This window comes from Mesoplodon bidens, assembly GCF_964165515.1.
Source record: "Mesoplodon bidens genome assembly, chromosome: 18".
NCBI classification, from domain to species: domain Eukaryota; kingdom Metazoa; phylum Chordata; class Mammalia; order Artiodactyla; family Ziphiidae; genus Mesoplodon; species Mesoplodon bidens.
Genome location: NC_138175.1, coordinates 29431372 through 29450211, shown reverse-complemented (window position 1 = coordinate 29450211; position 18840 = coordinate 29431372). Strand labels below are relative to the sequence as shown.

Here is an 18840-nt window from a genome sequence, read left to right as displayed (position 1 = left end):
GCTGTTGGTTCCCCCTGTGGAGTAGCCAGGCAGAGATGTGGGGGGGGCGGGGGTGGAGAATGAGGGCTGTAATGTGAGGCCCCCCCATACATCCAAGGGAAAGGCAACTAGTGGGGACCCCACCCTCATCCTGATGCTCGGGACTACTTACTTGCACAGTTGTAACATTTTCCCACCATTAGAGCTGGGCGATGGAGGGCTTACAGGGAGAGACAGAGATGAGGGATGTGTAAGCTACTGTGAAGGGGTAGTGGGGAGAGAGGGAGAGAGAGCGGGAGGGGACACTAGTGCAAGGCATCATTGCCTGTGGTTTTCATTTACTGTTGGTTGGAGCCTTTAGGTTTCCTTTTCTTTCTTTTTACATATTCCACACCTCTTTCTACAGGCAATGAATGTGCAGAGGCTGGCAGAGGCCCAGGCTCGAACGCCCACTCCACTCGGCTCGCAGTGGAAGGGCAGCCAGGAGGGGCTAGACGGAGGCCAGGTGCGGCAGTCACCAACGAACCCAGAGAAGCTGGGGGGCTGGAGCTGCTGCAGGTGCCAGGGCGGGCGGGTGGTGGTGTGCCTGTGCTCTTCTCGGGGAGCCCTGTCCCAGGCTCACACGGACGTTCTTCCCAGAGACTCTGCCATAGCTTTGTGCTGCCAGGAGATTTACCTGCTACCAACCATTTTCTTGTCTCCGGTGCCCCTCAGGACAACATTCTAGCTTCTGAGCCTATGTGGGTGCTGTAGACTGAACGTCTGTGTCCTCTCAAACTTCATATGTAGAAACCTAATCCCCAACATTGTGATATTGGGATGGGGATTAGGGGATTAGTGCCTTTATAAGAGACTACAGAGATCAACCCCATTCCTTCCGTCGTGAGAGGACACAGTGAGAAGACAGCTGTCCATGAACCAGCAAGTGGCCCTCACCAGACATCTAATCTGCTGGCACCTTGATCTTGGACTTCCCAATGTCCAGAACTGTGAGAAATAAGTTTCTGTTGTTTAAGCCACTCAGTCTATGGTATTTCTGTTATATCGGCCAGAAAAGACTAAGACAGTGGGAAAACAAAGGCAGAAACTGGAGAAGAAACGAGGACCCATCTCTGCCCCAGCCTGGAGGAGCACCCATCCACCAGAGTACCTCCCCCATTCCTGGTCGCTGGACTGGACTTCCCATTGACTCAGTACATCTGCTTCCACATTCTTACTAATTCCCATGACAGTCCACAGGCAGGGTGGCAGGTGGTGACTGGTGCTGTCCCCCAGCACCTTGTCTCTTGCCTCTGTGTCCTACTAGAGTGGCCAAAAACCCCACATTTTTGCTTTCCTCAGATCCCGTGCTGCCAGGCCGATGCGAAGTAAGAAGTCGGGCTGCCCTGCTTCTTCCTCCTGCCTCTGGAGGCCTTGTGAGAGGGGGTCACCTGCCATCCTGGAGCCATGAGCGCCCGGAGAGCCACCGAGGTGCTGACCCAGGCCCCGATGCTGCACAGCTGCAGAGCAGCCCCGGGCTGCCGACTCTCAGGAGTCCCTGTCCAGGAAACCATGGCCCTCCCTACCGTCAAGGACACTGCTGGTTGTGTGGTTTTTACGTGCAGCCCAATATATCCTAACTTGCACAGGGAGACTCAGAGGAGCTTTGTGACTTGCCCAAGTGAAAGTGCTTACCATTTAAAGCTAAGGCTGTGACTACCCCAAACCCAACACAGGGAGTACCTCCATAATCCTTCCGTAACTGTAATGGCAGCCCATACCCTGCTTCTCGAGGAACAAGGCCAGGGAGCGTGTTCATGCTTGGCCTGGTGCCTGTGGATCAAAGGCCTCAAGGCAGGAAGGAACGTGGGCTTTCTCCTAGGTGAACTGTTTTTCCAACAATTTAGTCCCAAAGGTAACTTCTTCAGAATGTCCTGGGGAAGCATACTAGGCCCAGCCTCCTCCTGGAATGTCCTTCATCTTTGGGCCTGGACCACAACCCCTGAAGTCCACGGAGAAGACCTTGAGGCCCAGTGTGACCCTCCATCAACAAGGAAACACTCTCATGCGTTCTCAACACTTGACTTACTAAGTAAGGCAGGGAATGGCTCAGCATTTTATCAAGATTCAGAAAAATGGTTTTCTATTTAGCCCTCAGTAAACTCCAAAACTCAGTGGAGGAGAACGCTCCATCTTCCCCTCATCAGCACCTCTTCATTAAATGCCAATCATGCAAAAAGTCCAAGCCTGCTGCGGCTTTCCGGATTCTCTAGGGTGGGCAGTTGACAGCAGGATGGAACCCAAGCAAAGGCAGGGCTCCTCCTATGAGCACTCAGATCCCGGCACTCACCTTTACTTAGCTCAGGGTGCCCTCAGCCAGGGGGGGACTGCTTCCCTCCTACCATTGTTCATCTGTAAGGCCTAATCAACCTTTGAAAACTAGAGTAGTTGTCACTCTGCTTCAAAGCACATGATGCTAATAACAGCTAAGCTTTCCTGAGTACCTACTGTGTGCTGGGCCCTGCTCTAAGAGCTTGTACCTATTAGTCCTTTAATCCTCAAGACAACCCAGTGAGGTATGTCATTATCACTGCACTTTCACGAGAATAAAAAACACTATCTGCTGAAGCATCTGCCTTCCTTGCCTGCGCCCTGGGGGCAGGAACTGGGTCTTGCCCACCACTGCGGGAACATCAATGTGGACAAATGGACGGGTGAATGCTCAGGTGGACAAGACCGTCCTGGCCCTCCAGACTCACTGTCTAGCTGCAGAGGGGAGGCATCCTGAGGCAGAGGGCCGGGGAGAGCTGGGGCTGGAGCTCCAAAATGACAAGCGTTAAGAGGAGGGGGCAACCATTTGCAGCTGAGGAAACCCAAGAATACTCTAAGGAGGAGAGGAACTGGAGGGACATCTCAAAAACCTGAAATTTTAATCCCTCCTTTTCCTTTCCCACCTTGAAACCTGCTGTTCCTTTGAGCCGGTTCTTCCTTTTGGAGTAAGGCCAGGAAGAGCCACTTGTGCCACCAACCTGGGCCAAGGTATTAGCAGCCAGGTCTGGAACTCCTTATGGCAGGACTTAAAATAAAGATGCCTGCCCCAACCCAGAGCCTGGGGCCCGATCCAGCCTTAGACCACAGGGAGCAAGCCAACCTGGCTGCACTGAGCCCTGCAGAGCTGGGGAGGCCTTGGAAATCAAAGGATGGGATCCCTCATCTTTTCATTTTTGCACGTAAACCCACCTCCCTGTGCACTGCCGGCCAGGGATGTGACTGCTCACGAAGTATCTGCAGGATGAGTGACTAACCAACCAAATGAGAGAAAACGAGGCCCCAAGTTGGCTGAGTGATTTGGGGCAGACCGCTGAGATGGAAAGAGAAGTGAACGGTGATTCAGAAAACCTCAAGTTCTAGTTCTGGGCCTGCCAGGTCATCCCTTGAGTAAGTCTCTTTCCTGTTGGGCCCAGGTGGGGCCTATTTTTTGCCACCATCTGCAAAATGGAGCAGCAGACTTAGATGGCCTTGAATGGAGGAGTTTCAAACTCTATTAACCTGGGCAGGCAGGGGAACAGAGCCAGGCCAGGCCTGGTCCGATACAGCTGAGGAGCGGCGCGGTACCTAGCGTGCAGCAGTGTACATGCTGCTGCCCAGAGGAAGCCTCTTCCTGGCCTCAGGTTTGGGCCTTCATGTGTCACCTCCCCAGCCCCCATCAGATCTGACAACCACCACTGAGGACCGCTGCGGTTTCTCTAGACCCCAGGAACTCAGGCAGACACAGACCAGAGAGCATCCTTGCTTTTGTCTGTTTCAGAATTTGTGTAAACCACAGGGTGAACGGCACTGCGCCGTGGAGATGGCACCACCATATTCCCCTGATTAAAGAGAAGTTAGGGGCTTCCCTGGTGGCACAGTGGTTGAGAGTCCGCCTGCAGATGCAGGGGACACGGGTTCGTGCCCTGGTCCGGGAAGATCCCATATGCCGCAGAGCGGCTGGGCCCGTGAGCCATGGCCACTGAGCCTGCGCGTCCGGAGCCTGTGCTCCGCAACGGGAGAGGCCCGCGTACCACACACACACACAAAAAAAGAAGTTAGTGTTCAGCGCTCCGCTGTGTGACTTAAATGTCAAGATTTCTTTTACCAGAGGAGATCCAATGACATTCTGGAATCTAAGTATGAAATTTGATTCTGCCTCCCCAAATAGTGCCATTATCTCTAAGGAGGGGGTGTTCTAATGAAGCCTCTTGGTGTAACATTAGAGGCTGAGCAGCAATTCCACCAACAGCACTGATCTTTAGTCCCGCTTGGGTCACTGACCCCGGGCCGCCCATTAAGTGCTGTACGTGTCAGGCACTGTCCTAAGCACTTCACATGCATTACCTCATTTAATCTTACAACAGATGAAAGGGGACAGTATTAGAATTATGCCTGTTTTGCATACAGAAACACTGAGGGTTAAGGAAGTTAAATAATTTACGCAGGGCCATATAGCTGGTGATCCAGCTGGGATTTGAATGCAGTATCCAATACTTCTTGTGTCAGGCATTGTACTAGATGGATAAGATCTATATTCTGTCCTCAGGGAGTTTATAAATTAGTGGGAGAAATAGGCATATGCACAAACGATGAAAAAAATGAAAATGAGTGTATTTTCAACTGAATAAAGCCTCATACAAGTTCAAAGCATTATCTCTTCGCTATTGTCCCATTATAATGTACTTTACATATGCAAGTATACATGTATATGCACATAAATTTTATGTGTATTTTTATATACACATGGGTGTGATAAAATTTATAACATGCGATTGTTCACAGACTTTCCCCCTCTCCCACGGTGGTCCAAGTGAACCTCCTAAACCTGTAATTGTCCAGTTTCCCCCAGACTTTCTTCCAGTGTCTGAGTTTAGGTCAGTTCTGCCACACAAGTTTCTCTGCTTTTGTGATGCAGATAAAGGCCCTGGGCTGAGGATGGAAGACGGAGGAAGGAGGAGGGGGAGGGACTCCACTCAAAAAGTTAAGAGAATTTACATGATAATGAACTGGGGGTGAGTAGGGAGGGAAGGAAGGAGGGAGACGGAGATGGAGAGAGAGACAGGGAGAAGAAGAAAGAGAGAAACTGAGGAACAGTTGGAGAAAGGGAAAGAGGGAGAGGAGGAGAGGGAGCCCCTTCTAGGCATAGAGCAGGAGAGGGAGGAAGAAAGCAGGAGGAAAAAAGGCGGAATAGCAAGAAGGAGAAAGAGGACAGGAGGGGAAAAGCCTGGCAGGCTGGCGGTATAGAGATGGTCTCTTGGGGAACTGCGAGAGAAAGCAGCTAAAGAGAGTGGGGTTGGGACAGACATGAGGAAGACAGAAAACAACCTGTGAGAAAAGCAGTGGGAGTTGCCCTTTGAATCCCTTTTCATATTTTTGGAGAAACTCAGAAGAAAGAATGGGATTCTGAAGACTTGTTTTGCCTGGTTGTACTGTGCCTATTTAAATGGGACTCTGCTCCGGACCTGAGCCATATGAATCATAGCTTCCTTGGGGTTACAAATCTGTATTATATACGTATATATTTTGTGCTGAATGTCCTTGGGTAAGTCACTTTGCCTCTCTGTGCCTCATTTTTTTTTTCACTTGTAAAATGGGGATAACAATAGCACCCACTGCACAGGTAGCTGTTAGGATTAAAATTTTTAATTAATATAAATGGTTTAATGCAAGCCCTAGAACATAAAAATTGAAAGCAACTATTATCATCACCTTCAATTCTTGGAGCTGCAGTTCTCTGAGTCCATCTACTACTTGCTGACTCCACCTGGAGCCCATGAGGTTGAGACCATATTTGGCCCAGCCCAGCCTATCTCCTGACTTTCTGCCAGAGGTGTCACCTTGTTCCCAGTCATCAAGGCCGGTAACACTAGAGTCCCAGTTTCCTGATCCTTACAGTTTTGCCCCAGTAGCCAAGTAACTACCAGGTCCCTTTCTTTCATCACCGCACATCACTTTGCTGCCCTTCCTTTCCAACTCCCATCGAGACCCTTACTGTAGCTCCCAACCTGCCTCCTGACCTTCAGTCTCTCCCACCACTAGCCCACCATGCATATGCCATCATGATAATCTCCTAAAACTCGCTTTCATCCCATCCTTCCCCAGCTCAAACTTTATCAATGGCTGCCTACTGCCAACAGGATAAAACCCAAACCCCTTGGCATACTTTCCAAGGCCTACCCAATCTGGACCTAACTGTATCTTCTAACTTTCCCACACCTTCCTACATCCTGATCCTCTGTCCTGGCCACTGGCCTCCTCCGTCAGTCAAATCTCCTCTGGTCACCACCAACCCATGCCTTTTATTCATGCTCTTCTCTGCTTCAAGTCCCTTTCCTCACCTACATCTGTGCCTGTGAAGCCGTACCTCTGCTTCAAGGACAGTTCCAGCCTCACTTCCTCTAAGAAGCTTTCCCTGACCACTTCACGGAATGAGCCTATGAGCCCTGTCCTCTCAAGCAGATGACCAGCCCCTTCAAGGCCCCACCCCACATTCCTCTGAATCTTTCTCCAGAGCTTAGTACAAACTGAACACATAGTAGGTACTCAGTCAACATCTGTTCAGTAGTGATAACATTACAGGTTCTTTTCCTTTTTTCTCTAAGTACCGAGAAAGTCAGAAATGTCATTCTACTCAAGAGATTTTTTTGGGTGGGCCTACTATGTGCTGAGCACTGTGCTGGTTGTTGGGGTGGGGAGGTGACCCAAAGATGAATGACACAGGCCTCGAGCAGAAAGACCGTAGACATAATGAAGTTCTTATTCTAGGCTGCACTGGTGGGCTTTATGAGTTCCAGAGCCCCCTGAAATCGTATGAAAAATTTCCTGGACATGTGAGTGAGTACACGGTTCTGGAGAGAAGACTCATGGCTTTCATTAGCTGCTCAAATGGGTTTTGATCACCCTGAAGCGCAAGGGTCACTGCTCTAAGGAAAGAGTGATACACTGCACGACATACATGCTCAACAGAGAAAGCGCTGAGCTGAGCTGAGCTGAGCTGAGCTGTCAGGGGAAGGAGGAAACCTTCATGCAAAGACGGGAGCTCAGTTGGTCCTTGCTGAGCAGGAAGAGCTCCAGGGGTAAGAGAGGGGAGAAGGCACAAGAGGCAGAGGGTGTGGTCTGAGCCGAGGCCTGGAGGTGTGGGAGTGTGTGGTATCTATGGGGAGCAGTCTGTGGTCTGGGGGGGCTGGGGCATGGGGTGTATAAGGAGATCCCTGCTGTTTGCCCAACAAAGAGGCTCTTTCAGGCTTGGGCTCATGCACTGTCATATGGCCTTAGGTGAGTCCACACCCCAGAGAGGCTTCAGGAGAAACCAATCAGTCCTCCCTCCACTGGGGGGCCAGGGCAGGGGGGCAAGCCAGCTGCCAGGAGAAGTCAAGGACGTTGTTCTAATGAGGTATGGCAAGGAAGCTTCTAGATACTTCTCTGTATGGAGAGTATAAAACTGGTTGGCCCAAGCAGGTGCTGGGTGTGGGGCTGTTTTCCTCCAGATACACCATCATGGGTGGGGGGACGATGGCGGACATGCGGAAGCCAAGAGAGAGAAGGAGGTCTTTTCTTTACACACCAAAACACCAATCTGGGTCGGCTCTGCATGGGATGGTTCTCCCAGATCCAAACAGCAGATCCCCCAGGTGGGCAGCCCCTGGGAACCCGAGAGAGGAAAGAGTTTGGAGACCCAGCCTTGGGGTCAGGGCATCTGGGCACCAACAACTGGCCAGATGCAGGCAGACCTGACTGGAGGGAGTCCAACACCCCAGGGCCCACCTCTGCCCCCAGGTGCAGTTCAGGCTGAACAGAGCTTCTCGTTCCCAACTTGCCAGGCTCACTTCTCACTCAGGGCCCTGGTAGTGTCCGCTTAGAACCTCTGTCCCTCCTCCTCCTCCCATGGCTGGCTCCTCCTTATAGTCGAGTTTCATCACAAATATCCATTCCAGGTTCAGGGGAACATTCCCTGGCCACCCAGTCTGAAGTGGCTGCCCCCTTCCACCTCAAGCCCCTGACAACTGATACACAGGCAGGTGGGGGATCCTTACGCCCCGCTGCCCAGACAGCAAATCCAGAGCAGCCCACTCCCAGGAAACACCTTCTCCAGCTGCCTGGCTCACTTTAGCCTAAGGTGAAATAACACAGGAGGAGGTGCCCCAGGGCCTGGAGGCCTTTGCCAGCCAGAAGGACTGTGCCTGACAAACCTGTGCTGCCCCACAGACCCGTCAGGCGTCTGCCATGGTGCCACCTGCCGGAAGAGGACTGGGCTCCAGCTCCTCTCTGTGTCCAGTGGACTCTCCAGGGAGTCCCCACTCTGTTCTTGGTCTCCCTTCCCAGAGGAGCCTTTCCTGATCTCCTACTTGAGGGTTGTCTCAGCCAGGAATCCCACAGAAGAGGAACAGCCACAGAAGCCAAGGGGTCCCGCAGTATAGTCCTTGATATATCATCTTCCTGGCAATTCCCAAGCAATTATCTCTCTATTCAGGATAATAAAATGGGAAAAAAAAAATCCCCCCGGGAACAACAAACGTTTTCCAAAACTGAAGGAGAAAAGCATTCTGAAGTCACACTGACTGTCTGGGTTATAATCAGGGCAGGAGGTTTTGGGGAAAGAAGACTGGTTGGGAGGTGGGTGTGGCGGTGAACACACATACTCTTGGAAGATCTCGCAGGCTGTGGTTGTGTGTGCCTGCGTGCATGTGTGTTTGTGGGTGTTTGTGTAAGGTGTGAGCTGTGGACACATGAGCTTTTGCACTAGGCCTGTCGTCTGGTTAACTGAGATTCAGGCTCCATGCTCTCTCTTTGGCCAAAAGGCAGACAGAAAGACCAAAGGCCTGTGGCCTGTCCCATGTCTGAAGATCATACCAGGCATTTCCTGCTCTGGGCTTTAATGCCTAAGTTGACTAAAGTGAGTTAATACTTGTAAGGTGCTTAGCACAGTACCTGGCAGCTAGTAGGTGTTCAATACAAGAGAGCTATTTGTATAACCACTGTGGCCATTATCATTAAAAATGAATGAAGCCCTGTAACTTGTCTGGCTACTTGTAACCTGTCTTGGCTACTTCTGATGATCTGAGTTGCTCTTTGCTGACTGGTTTCTCCAGCTCCACTCCTACTGTGCTTGTTCCTGTATCCCCAGCAAGGCCTGGTACGCTGTACTCTCAGTGAATACTTAGTGGAAACAAGACTGAAGAACTCAGTGCTCCTGGTTCTGCAGGCCCTGGCTCTATGACCAAATCCAAAGCTGGTCCCTGGGGAGAAGTACTTCCTCTGCAGAACCAGCTTCCAGACTCAGCCTTGCAGAGGGGCAGCGCCCGGCTTGACCACCCCAGGCTGGTCTTGGACACACTCTCAGTCACCCAGTTCCCATCTTCCGGGAGGAGGCAATGCCTGAGCTGAGATGACTCTGTCGCATGGAATTAGGATTTTGTGCATAAAATATTGAATTTTACATTTAAAGCTATCTGTCACAGATGATTTATCAGACCCAGAGAAGGTGCGGATAGTTTTCCTCTGTGAGGGAGGTGATTTTTTAGCCAAGACAGGATATATACACGATGTATAACCAAACCACGCAGTAATCGGAGATTAACGCTCTCTGTCCAGAGGCTCCAAGGAGGGGCTCAGGTGCTCGGAGGCCTCTACCTGCTCCCCTCCTCACGCTCCAGGTCACAGAAAGGGGATCGCTGGGATTCAGGGTCCCACCAGGAGACGAAGAGTCCCTTTTAGATAGACTTATCTGAGGCTGTTTTCCCTCCCTCCCTTCCTCCCCCCCACCTTTTATTTGGCTTTGCCAGTATAGCTGTGTAAGGTTCAGTCTTACAGTTAACACAAATGTTTGCAAAAAAGAGTCTTTTACAACTTATTCCATTCACCACTTATCAGATGCCTGGAAACTCAACTGAAAAATTGTCCCTGTTCTAGGATGTCGACCTCCTACAGGAAGGAGAGCCTCTTCGGTCCTCAGACTCACCTCGGAGGGGCAGAAAACACAACCCATGGGGCAAAGGAGGGAAGAGACTGAATTCAAATGGCTACCCCACCCCCCAACAAGGTAAGGAAAGCTCTCCTAAGGAGGGAAGACTGTGGCCAGGTGGGGCTTGTTTTGTCTAAGAAATATTTTTTCTGTTCAAGTTAATTGCCCAAGGGCATGTACTTGGACAATGTTGTGAGAGTCCCAGTCACCAACCCTTTCTCATCTGCAAAATAAACCCTGGAATTCTATGGCTGTTGTCTCCTTGGCGATTGTGCTGTGGCGGTTTACTTGTCACCAGAGTCCCTGTTTGACTGTATTGGCCAGGTCAACTGGTACACTGGTGGGTGACACAGCACAGTCTCGTCCTGTCCCTGCACGGCAGCCTGGCCTTATAAAGAGGACGCAGCTGGTACCAGAGACGGCCCTCTCCTCCCCGTGTGCATGGGCGCAGCAGCCTACCTTTCTCTCCTTGTCACCGTATTCGATGCCCAAAGTGTCCATGGCCCGGACGATGGCTGCCAGGGACTGGATGGTGTTGCTGTAGACAACGGGCTTGTACTGTTTCACGTCTTCTCCAGAGAAGCCATCTTCGTGGATGATCCTAGAGCAAAACCACACACAGCATGCCTGATGAGTGCGCTGTCCACACCTGGCACCGAGCGTGCCGGGCATGTGAAGCCCCACACCAGCCAACCTCCCAGCTTAGCTGGCTGAGGGCCGAGCCCAGCTCGGATGCTGAATTACTGAGCTGCTGTGATAAAACCACAAAATCTGAAGGAAAAATCAAACTAAATTACTGAAAATTAATCTGAAAAACAGAACAGTGGAAAAAAGAAATGCAGCCTTTTTACATTCCCTATGTACAGTGAAAGAAAGATCAGTCAAGGGGTTGACAATACTTTAAAGCACTTAGAACACACACTAAGCACTCGATAAATGTTCACCATTAGTATTTTTAAGCAAAGCTCAGGGTTTTAACTTAAATATCCAATTAGGAGTACACTGCCGAAGACCCCTGTGAGAAGCCTGCAAACGAAGAATACATGTTTTCTTTCGCAGAAAGCTTACGCTGCTTTTAATGAAGGGAAGAGCACTCACTTAAAACCTTCCTTTTTGACCAGAGAAAAGCCAACAGAAGGAGTTGCCTACTCCCCATCCTCAGCTGGGATGTGACCACTGTGTCACCCTTATTCTGATGGCTCTGAACATGACATGGAGGACACGAAGGCGACACGGCAGTTCTCAGAGGCCATGCGATACTCCCTGCCCTCCTGTTCTCAGGTTCCTCTGGGGTCAGGGCTGAGGCTAGACATGCCCTGAGGTCCCTGTTCCCTGCAGATGGCGGCCGCTCAGTGAACGCCTGCTGCCGACAAGGGTCTGGGGAGGAGAGAGAACTAGAGAGGGGGTAAAGCCAAGACTTTGCAAGAATCCTCTCATGGTTGAGGTAATTAAGAAAGGACAAATGGGGCTTCCCTGGTGGCGCAGTGGTTGGGAGTCCGCCTGCCGATGCAGGGGACACGGGTTCGTGCCCTGGTCCGGGAAGATCCCAGGTGCCGCGGAGCGGCTGGGCCCGTGAGCCACGGCGGCTGGGCCTGCGCGTCCGGAGCCTGTGCTCCGCAACGGGAGAGGCCACAACAGTGAGAGGCCCACATACTGCAAAAAAAAAAAAAAAAAAAAAGAAAGGACAAATGGATTTCAAGACTAACATCCAACATTAGTCATCCCCCGTGCAAACTCTCCTGTGGTCATGTTTTTCAGGCCAAGACTGAACGCTACCTGTAACATGTACATCCACCTGTATAGTAGCTCAGACCTCCATTTCCACCTCCACAGCCCCTCTCCAGCTGTTCACGTCCTTCAGTACAGGAGAAAACTGCTAACAAGTTTTCTTTCTTTGTATAAACAGTTTTACTGAGATATAGTTCACAGACCACACAATCCACCCATGGAAAGCGTGTGATTCAGTACTTCTTAGTATATTCACAAGGTTGGGCAATGGTCACCACAGGCTAATTTTAGACCATTTCTGTCCTCTCCAAAAGAAATCCTGTACCCATTAGCAGTCCCTCCCCATCCCCTACCCCAGCAGTAAGCAACCACTCATCTGATCTGCCTTCTGTTTTTATAAATTTGCCTATTCTGGACATTTCACATAAAGGCAATCACACAAGGTGTCATCTTTTGTGACTAGTTTCTTTCACTTGGCATGTTCATCCATGTTGTAGCATGCATCAGTACTCCCTTTCTTTTTATTGCCAAACTAGATTCCATGTACAGATATACCACGTTTTACTTATCCATTCGTCAGTTGATGGACACTAATGATTCCTGTTATGAAATATGACTTGGTGCTGGGTTGTGAGTCTTTATCCTGAGTTTCTCTAAGAAGCAGATCAAAATGACCCCATTGCCTTTTCACTGACTTTTATTAGCCCTAACTCCGTTTTTGTACAAGTTTCTTGAGTGTACTCCCAGTCTGAGGCATTGGTGTACAACCACGGGGGATCTCAAAGGGAATTGTTAGTTTCCACTGTAAACAGCCAGAAAACTGGACAAAATACATTAAACAAGTGGTTTCAGACACTGGAGAACAGGCAGCAAAGGACCGTGATCCGGAACAGAAAGGAAGCAAAGCGTGGTGAGTCCTATGATTGCCTTGGCTTTCTGCCTGGAGGCGTCTACCAGACCTCAGTGCAGGGAGGGAGGACCCAAGCAGAGCACAGGGGTCTTACTGAGCTGATGGGATAAAGATAAAAGTTCAGGAAAGCTGTGGGGACTGGGAATTGAGGGGCAGAGTACCAGAGAGAAAAGTGCAGAGAGAGAGAGAGCGCTCCAGATATCTGAACAGGGGTCTCCTTGAGTCTTTGGCTGAATAGAGTGAGACTCTACGAGCTCAAGAAACAAGTGTCAGGGAGCTTATAAGGTGAACACCTCCCAGAGCTGGCCCAAGGCTGGGAGATGCTCAAGTTCCGACTAACCAGAGTGGAGAGCTGACACCTAGGGCATTTGGCAGAAACCCCAGAAGGCTCACGCCATGGTAGTAGGGCTAAACTAGCCCTAGAGTAAAGGCTACATTAGACCTGCCCTGACAAAACTGAAAAACGGGCCTTAAAAAAGCAAACTGACCCACAAGTAACTTAACTGCCTGACAATAAAATCTAACACTCTTTAAATGAGGACAACAAAATCCAGACACTTAATAATATCCATAATATCCAGCATCCAATAAAAAATTTCTGGGAGCTTCCCTGGTGGCGCAGTGGTTGAGAGTCCGCCTGCTGATGCAGGGGACGTGAGTTCGTACCCCGAGCCGGGAAGATCCCACATGCTGCAGAGCGGCTGGGCCCGTGAGCCATGGCCGCTGGGCCTGTGTGTCCGGAGCCTGTGCTCTGCAACAGGAGAGGCCACAACAGTGAGAGGCCAGTATACCGCATGCATGCATGCATGCATGCATAAATAAATAAATAAATAAATAAATTCTGGATATGCAAAGGAGGAGGAAAGTGTGACCCATAACCAGGAGAAAAATCAGTCAACAGAAGCAGACCCAGAAGTGACAGAGATGATGGGATTAACAAATAAGACCTCAAAAACACCTATTTAAAATATTTTCAAGAAATTAAAGGAAAACATGAGTATAATGAGTAAAGAAATGGAAGATAAAAAAGAACAAAATGAAGTATCTAAAGATGAAAATACAATATCTGAGATAAAAATTTCACTGTAGGGGATTAACAGCAGATTTAGACACACAGAAGATTAGTGAACTTGAAGTCACAGATACAGAAACCATCCAAACTGAAGCAAAGAGAGGAAAAAGGCTGAAAATTTATTACACAGAAGTAAAATTTATATAATAGCACAAAGGATGGGAGGGGTAAAATGGAAATATACTGTTGAAAAATTCTTGTATTATACATGACGTAGCATAATATTACTTGAAAGTAAAGCATGATAAGTTAAGGTACATATTGTAAACTCTAGAACCATCATTAAAAAAGTCTCCAAGACCAGACTCCCCTCAGAGGGTGACCTCTGGGTGACCTGAGAGGTGCAGCCTGGATTTACTGGTCCCCATGACACACTCTCCCAAGAAGCCAGTGCAATGAGTTTCCCATGCTTCGTTCTGGACCAGCAGGCCTTGCCTCTCCTGGGAATACTCTCTAGACCCTCTACAGGATTTCCTTCCACTAGGGGATGGGACTATCATTTTTCACACCTGTTAGTATTAATTCTTTACACCACCTAACAAGGTAGGGAGGGTAGGATTTTATTATACCCATCTCTAGAAAAGGAGACTGAGCGAGACTGAGTAACTGGCCTAATGGCTGTCAGCAGGCAGGGAGAGAGCCACGTGCAGGAGCAGCACCCGGGTCTCTGAGTACACAGTCCTTTCTGCCACCCCTCAAGCCTCAGACTGGACTAGGCAGAACACTGCCTGGAAGGTCTCACTGGTGCCTGGGGTGGCCCAAGATAGAGAAGCTTCATTTGGGGTTTACAAAAATGATGCAGTTTGGCCAAAAATTGCTCAAATCATGATTACTGGTTGCAAAACTTGTTCAAACTGGCTTATATTAGCTTAAAACTGGGTTTCCTGCTTCAGGGTAGAATTTTACACCTTCCCTTCCCTCTGACTACAAAGTAGTAAGTACTCAACCATAGAAACGTTGCACCATACAGAACACCAAAAATAAATAAATGTTCATAATTCTGCCATTCAGAGAAAAAGGCTGGATTTTTTTAGTGTTAAGTCCTTCAGTATTTCTTTCATGCCCCATTCTTCTCTGCTTCCTAACCCCTCGCCCCAGCATTGATTTCAGTCATATATCCTTATAAGTATCACTTAAGGTCCCTTTATTTTCTATTTCCCATCTCATTCCGGACAGTGGTCAGAGCTTAGGAGTCAGAAAGACGGGGTCGCCAGCTCCATCACTGATGAGCTGTGTGTTCCTGGCAAAGGATTTAACCCCTCGGGCCTTGGTTTCCTCAGCCGCAAGGAACTGCTGTGAGGAATAAATGTAAAGTGCCTATTGTATAGTAAGTATATAATATATAGTAGCTGTTAGTGATAATATCTTCATTCTAAAGTCAAAATCCCCCAAATAGAATTTCCTTCACTGGTGGTACAAAAGAAGCAGAATCATAACAGCCGCTAATGTTTGAGGGTTTAGTCTTTGTGTTAAGTGCTTTACATGCACTATCTCGTCTAATCTTCAAAACAAACCTAGGAGATAATTTTATCTTCTCTTGACAGATAGAGGAAACTGAGGCTCAAAGAGGTTAACCCAGTTACCCGAGGTCACACAGCTGGTAAGTGTGACAATGGCATTCGAGGCTGTGCTTGTGCCCACCAGGTGGATGCTGACAGGCAGGACTGCTTCTTCTGTTGGGATCCCTATATCTAGGTTCCCAGAGAACCCAGAGATTTCCCATACAAAGTGAGCATCAAAACATCTCCTATAATATCAGCCCAAGGAGTATGGGGCAAGGAAAGGAGGTGTTTGGTTAGGGGTTGGAGAGGCAGCGCAGGGGAGTCTGGTTTCTGGTTTCTTGTGACAGCCCAGGTTTGAGCTCTAGAGGAGACCTGGCCAGGATTTGGAAAGCAGGAGTGAGGCTGCATGTGGCACCTCTGAAATCTCACACTGCAGCAGCCCCAGACAAACCAAGCTTCATCTACATAGTTGAGTGACAGAGTGCAAAATCAAGTCCCAGAAACATCATCTGAGCCACTGGATCCAGCTATTCCTGAAGCTAAACCCTATCCCTACACTTCTGAGTGATATGAGTCAAACAACTCCCTCTTATTTCTGCATAAGCTAATCTGATTTGGGTTTCTGTCACTTACAACCAATACAGTCATGACTAAAACATGTTTCGTACCTTGGGAGACCATTTCCTAGTGCACTTATTTATTAACTTTCTGTCTTTACCACCAGCCTGTCAGTCCCTGGAGGTCAGGCACCACATCTCATCCATCTCAGTTCCTGCTCTCCATAACAACTGGCACAGGGCTAGGCTCTGAATAGTACTCGGGAAGTGGGACATAACTACATGAACCAGGATTACACTGATGCACAAGACCCACCCCTCTCCAAGGAGCTCACTAAAGGAGGCAGACGTGTGTGTGTGTGTGTGTGTGTGTGTGTCTGTGTGTGTCTGTGTGTCTGTGTGTACTCACCAGATTTCCTATGTCTTCAGAGCCAGGGTAGCAAAGGAGGGTCAAGCTACATGCTGTGTTGGTGCCCACCCCAAACTCAGGGACTCTGAGGGGTGTGGGGTTTTCCAAGCTACCAAACCAGAAGAAACCTGGGGAGCAAGCAAGGCTGATTCTGCAGCCTTGAGTGTTTGATTTTGGACAGGAGCCACCAGCTGGACTCTGGAAACCTGGCAACACAATTGAGGGAGAAGATCCCAAGTGGAAATGGGGAGGGAGAGGGAGGGTAGCAGCCAAGACGGCTGGAGCAGGTCTCAGCTTTCTGGGAAGAGGCCATCAAGGAGGGACCCCACTCCCCCCACCACCACCCCTGCCACCTCCCCTATCCCAGCTCCTCTCTCTGCTGCCTTGGAGACCCTGCAGGGGGCCTGGGCTGGGGCTCCCTTTGCTCTCAGCCTCCCCTTCTCAGTGCAGGACTGCACTCCGCTGCAGTGAGACTCCCCAGGCACAGTGGCCTTATATGGTCACAGAACCACAGGCTTAGGAACTGGAAGGGACCCTGGAGGATCATCCGGCCCAGCAGCCATTCTCCCTCTCTGAATCACAGATGCTTCTGACACTGTGACAGACGCACCAACACACACACAGTTTTACCCCCCATTTCTGGAGGTTCACAAACGCACAGACTCTAAGCTGCTGGAACACATGATTTCTCACTCCATCTCCATGGTGGATTAAATGCCCCTCCTCTGCTTCCTTTTATCAGCACCCTTTCCCTGGCACCAGGATCATCTCTCCATCCTCCACAATAATCCCTTTAAGAGTTTAGATTAAGGGGGTGCTTTTGGAGTCAGACTTGAGATGTGTGACTGGGCAATTTCCTTAACTGCTTGGTGCTTCAGTTTCCTCAACTTTCCATGGAGATGGGCCTAGTAATTAACAGTGGCTATGCTCACTGGGCCACGGTATGTAAAGAAGAGGGCCTGGCACAGGAAGCACTCAATCAGCTCAGCTGTTATGATGACTGTTATTGATATTGCATTTGCTAAGTGGAGCCAGGGGAGAAAGTACAGGGTGCTGGGTGTCCGGTGTCTGTCCTCTTGAGGACAGGAAGTGACCCGGGGCCATGGAGCAGCAGGGAGGCCGGACACCATGGGCAGACCCCTTCCGCCCCCCGGAGGAGAAGCAGGGCTCACAGCCACAGGAAGGAAGACGGGGCGGCGAGAGGGCGCATGGCCCAGACTGGAGCACAGGATCCGTGCATTTACCTAACAAACATCACAGGAGCAGCAGCAGGTCGAAAAGCTAAATTTCCTGATTTGGGGGCCGCTTAATGAGGTTATAAAATGTGTTTCTCATCACATGTGGGCTGCCTGGGTTAGGGTCAGTGCTCAGGGCTTCACTCGTGTGACCACTGACAACAGTTTCCAGTCGTCGGGGAAACCTGATCAGCAATGTGGCTCTGGCCCTAGAGCCACAGCCCTCCCTAGCGGGGGAAAAAGACCACCCTGGCTTCAGAGAACACAGTTTTAATCAAACAGGCAACAGTGAGATACCAGTGAGTTAATGAGCCACATACCAGCAATTAGGGGCTCCACAGAACCTACCGGAGCAACGGACCGGACAGGATTGTAAAATGAAAACACCGGTTAGAGTACAACGTGTGCCCCATGCAGCCATTTGTATAAAACTAGATTTGTGTGTGATGGTGTTGGTAAGAGGTGGGGGTGTGGAGGGAGAAGGCGGGAGAGAGAAAGGATGACGTGGGAGGATGCTTAACAAAATATCATCAAGATCACTTTTGGATGGTAGCATTCAGTGATTTTTTTTTTACTCTCTTATCATGTTTGTTTTGTTTCATTAAAAAAAACCGCTCATTTGTTATTTGAAAGGACAACAAATCATGTTCGATGGGAGACAGACTGGTGTTTATTAACAGGGGGACCATTTTGGCCGTGAGAGAAGAATCGAGTAACAAGGGGTAAAGTTGTCAATCAATAGGAATTTCCTGACGTGTTTCACTTGGGTTCAGCCTGGTCCCTGCCTTCCCAGGGCTCTCGTTCCAGGTGAGAAAGCTAGTGCTGAGAACATGAGAGTTAACAGTATAAAGTGGCATCTGCCAAGGGCCAGATGAAGGGTATGTGCGTCAGACGTGCTGGCTGCCGCCCAACAGCCATTCCCTTCTCACCATGGTGCGTTCCCTTCCCTGTCTCCCTTGCAGCTGAGTGACCATGTGATCCAGCTCAAGCGAGTAAGACTGAAGGGGAGTTGGCTAGAAATGCCTCTGAGAAAGACCTTCTCTTCTTGTTCCAGTGACAGACCTTTGAGAACAGCTTTCCGGTCCCCTCATTTCTCCACTGCCCCCGTGTCCCTGGCTGTCCCTCCGCCAGCCGTTCCCTGGCTTCTTGACTTAACATGTGGTTGCATGACGAAGTAAATACTGGAGCCATGGCAGCCATGTTGTGACCAAGAGGTTAAAGGCCACCACCCTAAGGATGGCAGGTCAAAGGGGTATAGGGCATTCCTAGTGACACCGTGCATCTGCCAAATCAGCCATGATACTATCTGATGACAAAGGTCACGCTCCTACCATGATGCTCCCTGCCTGGATAGGTAACTGTGACTTAGACAGGACAGACTTGCCTACAGTCACATGGTTAGCTTGTGGCAGAGCAGGGACAAAATTTCCAGAGGCCCTTCCACTGTGTCATAAACCTCTCATCTACCTTAGTGCACC

General features: G+C 49.7%; 1 protein-coding gene across 4 annotated transcripts in view; it reads right to left on the bottom strand.

The window, feature by feature from the left end:
- GNAO1 (G protein subunit alpha o1) overlaps positions 1-18840 on the bottom strand; it is a 171071-nt gene that overhangs the window by 72358 nt on the left and 79873 nt on the right. For all 4 annotated transcript variants that reach the window (XM_081215488.1, XM_081215487.1, XM_081215490.1 and 1 more), the window contains one exon: positions 10409-10550. In XM_081215488.1, the coding sequence (XP_081071614.1) occupies positions 10409-10550 (142 nt within the window). The remainder of the gene's footprint in view (positions 1-10408; positions 10551-18840) is intronic.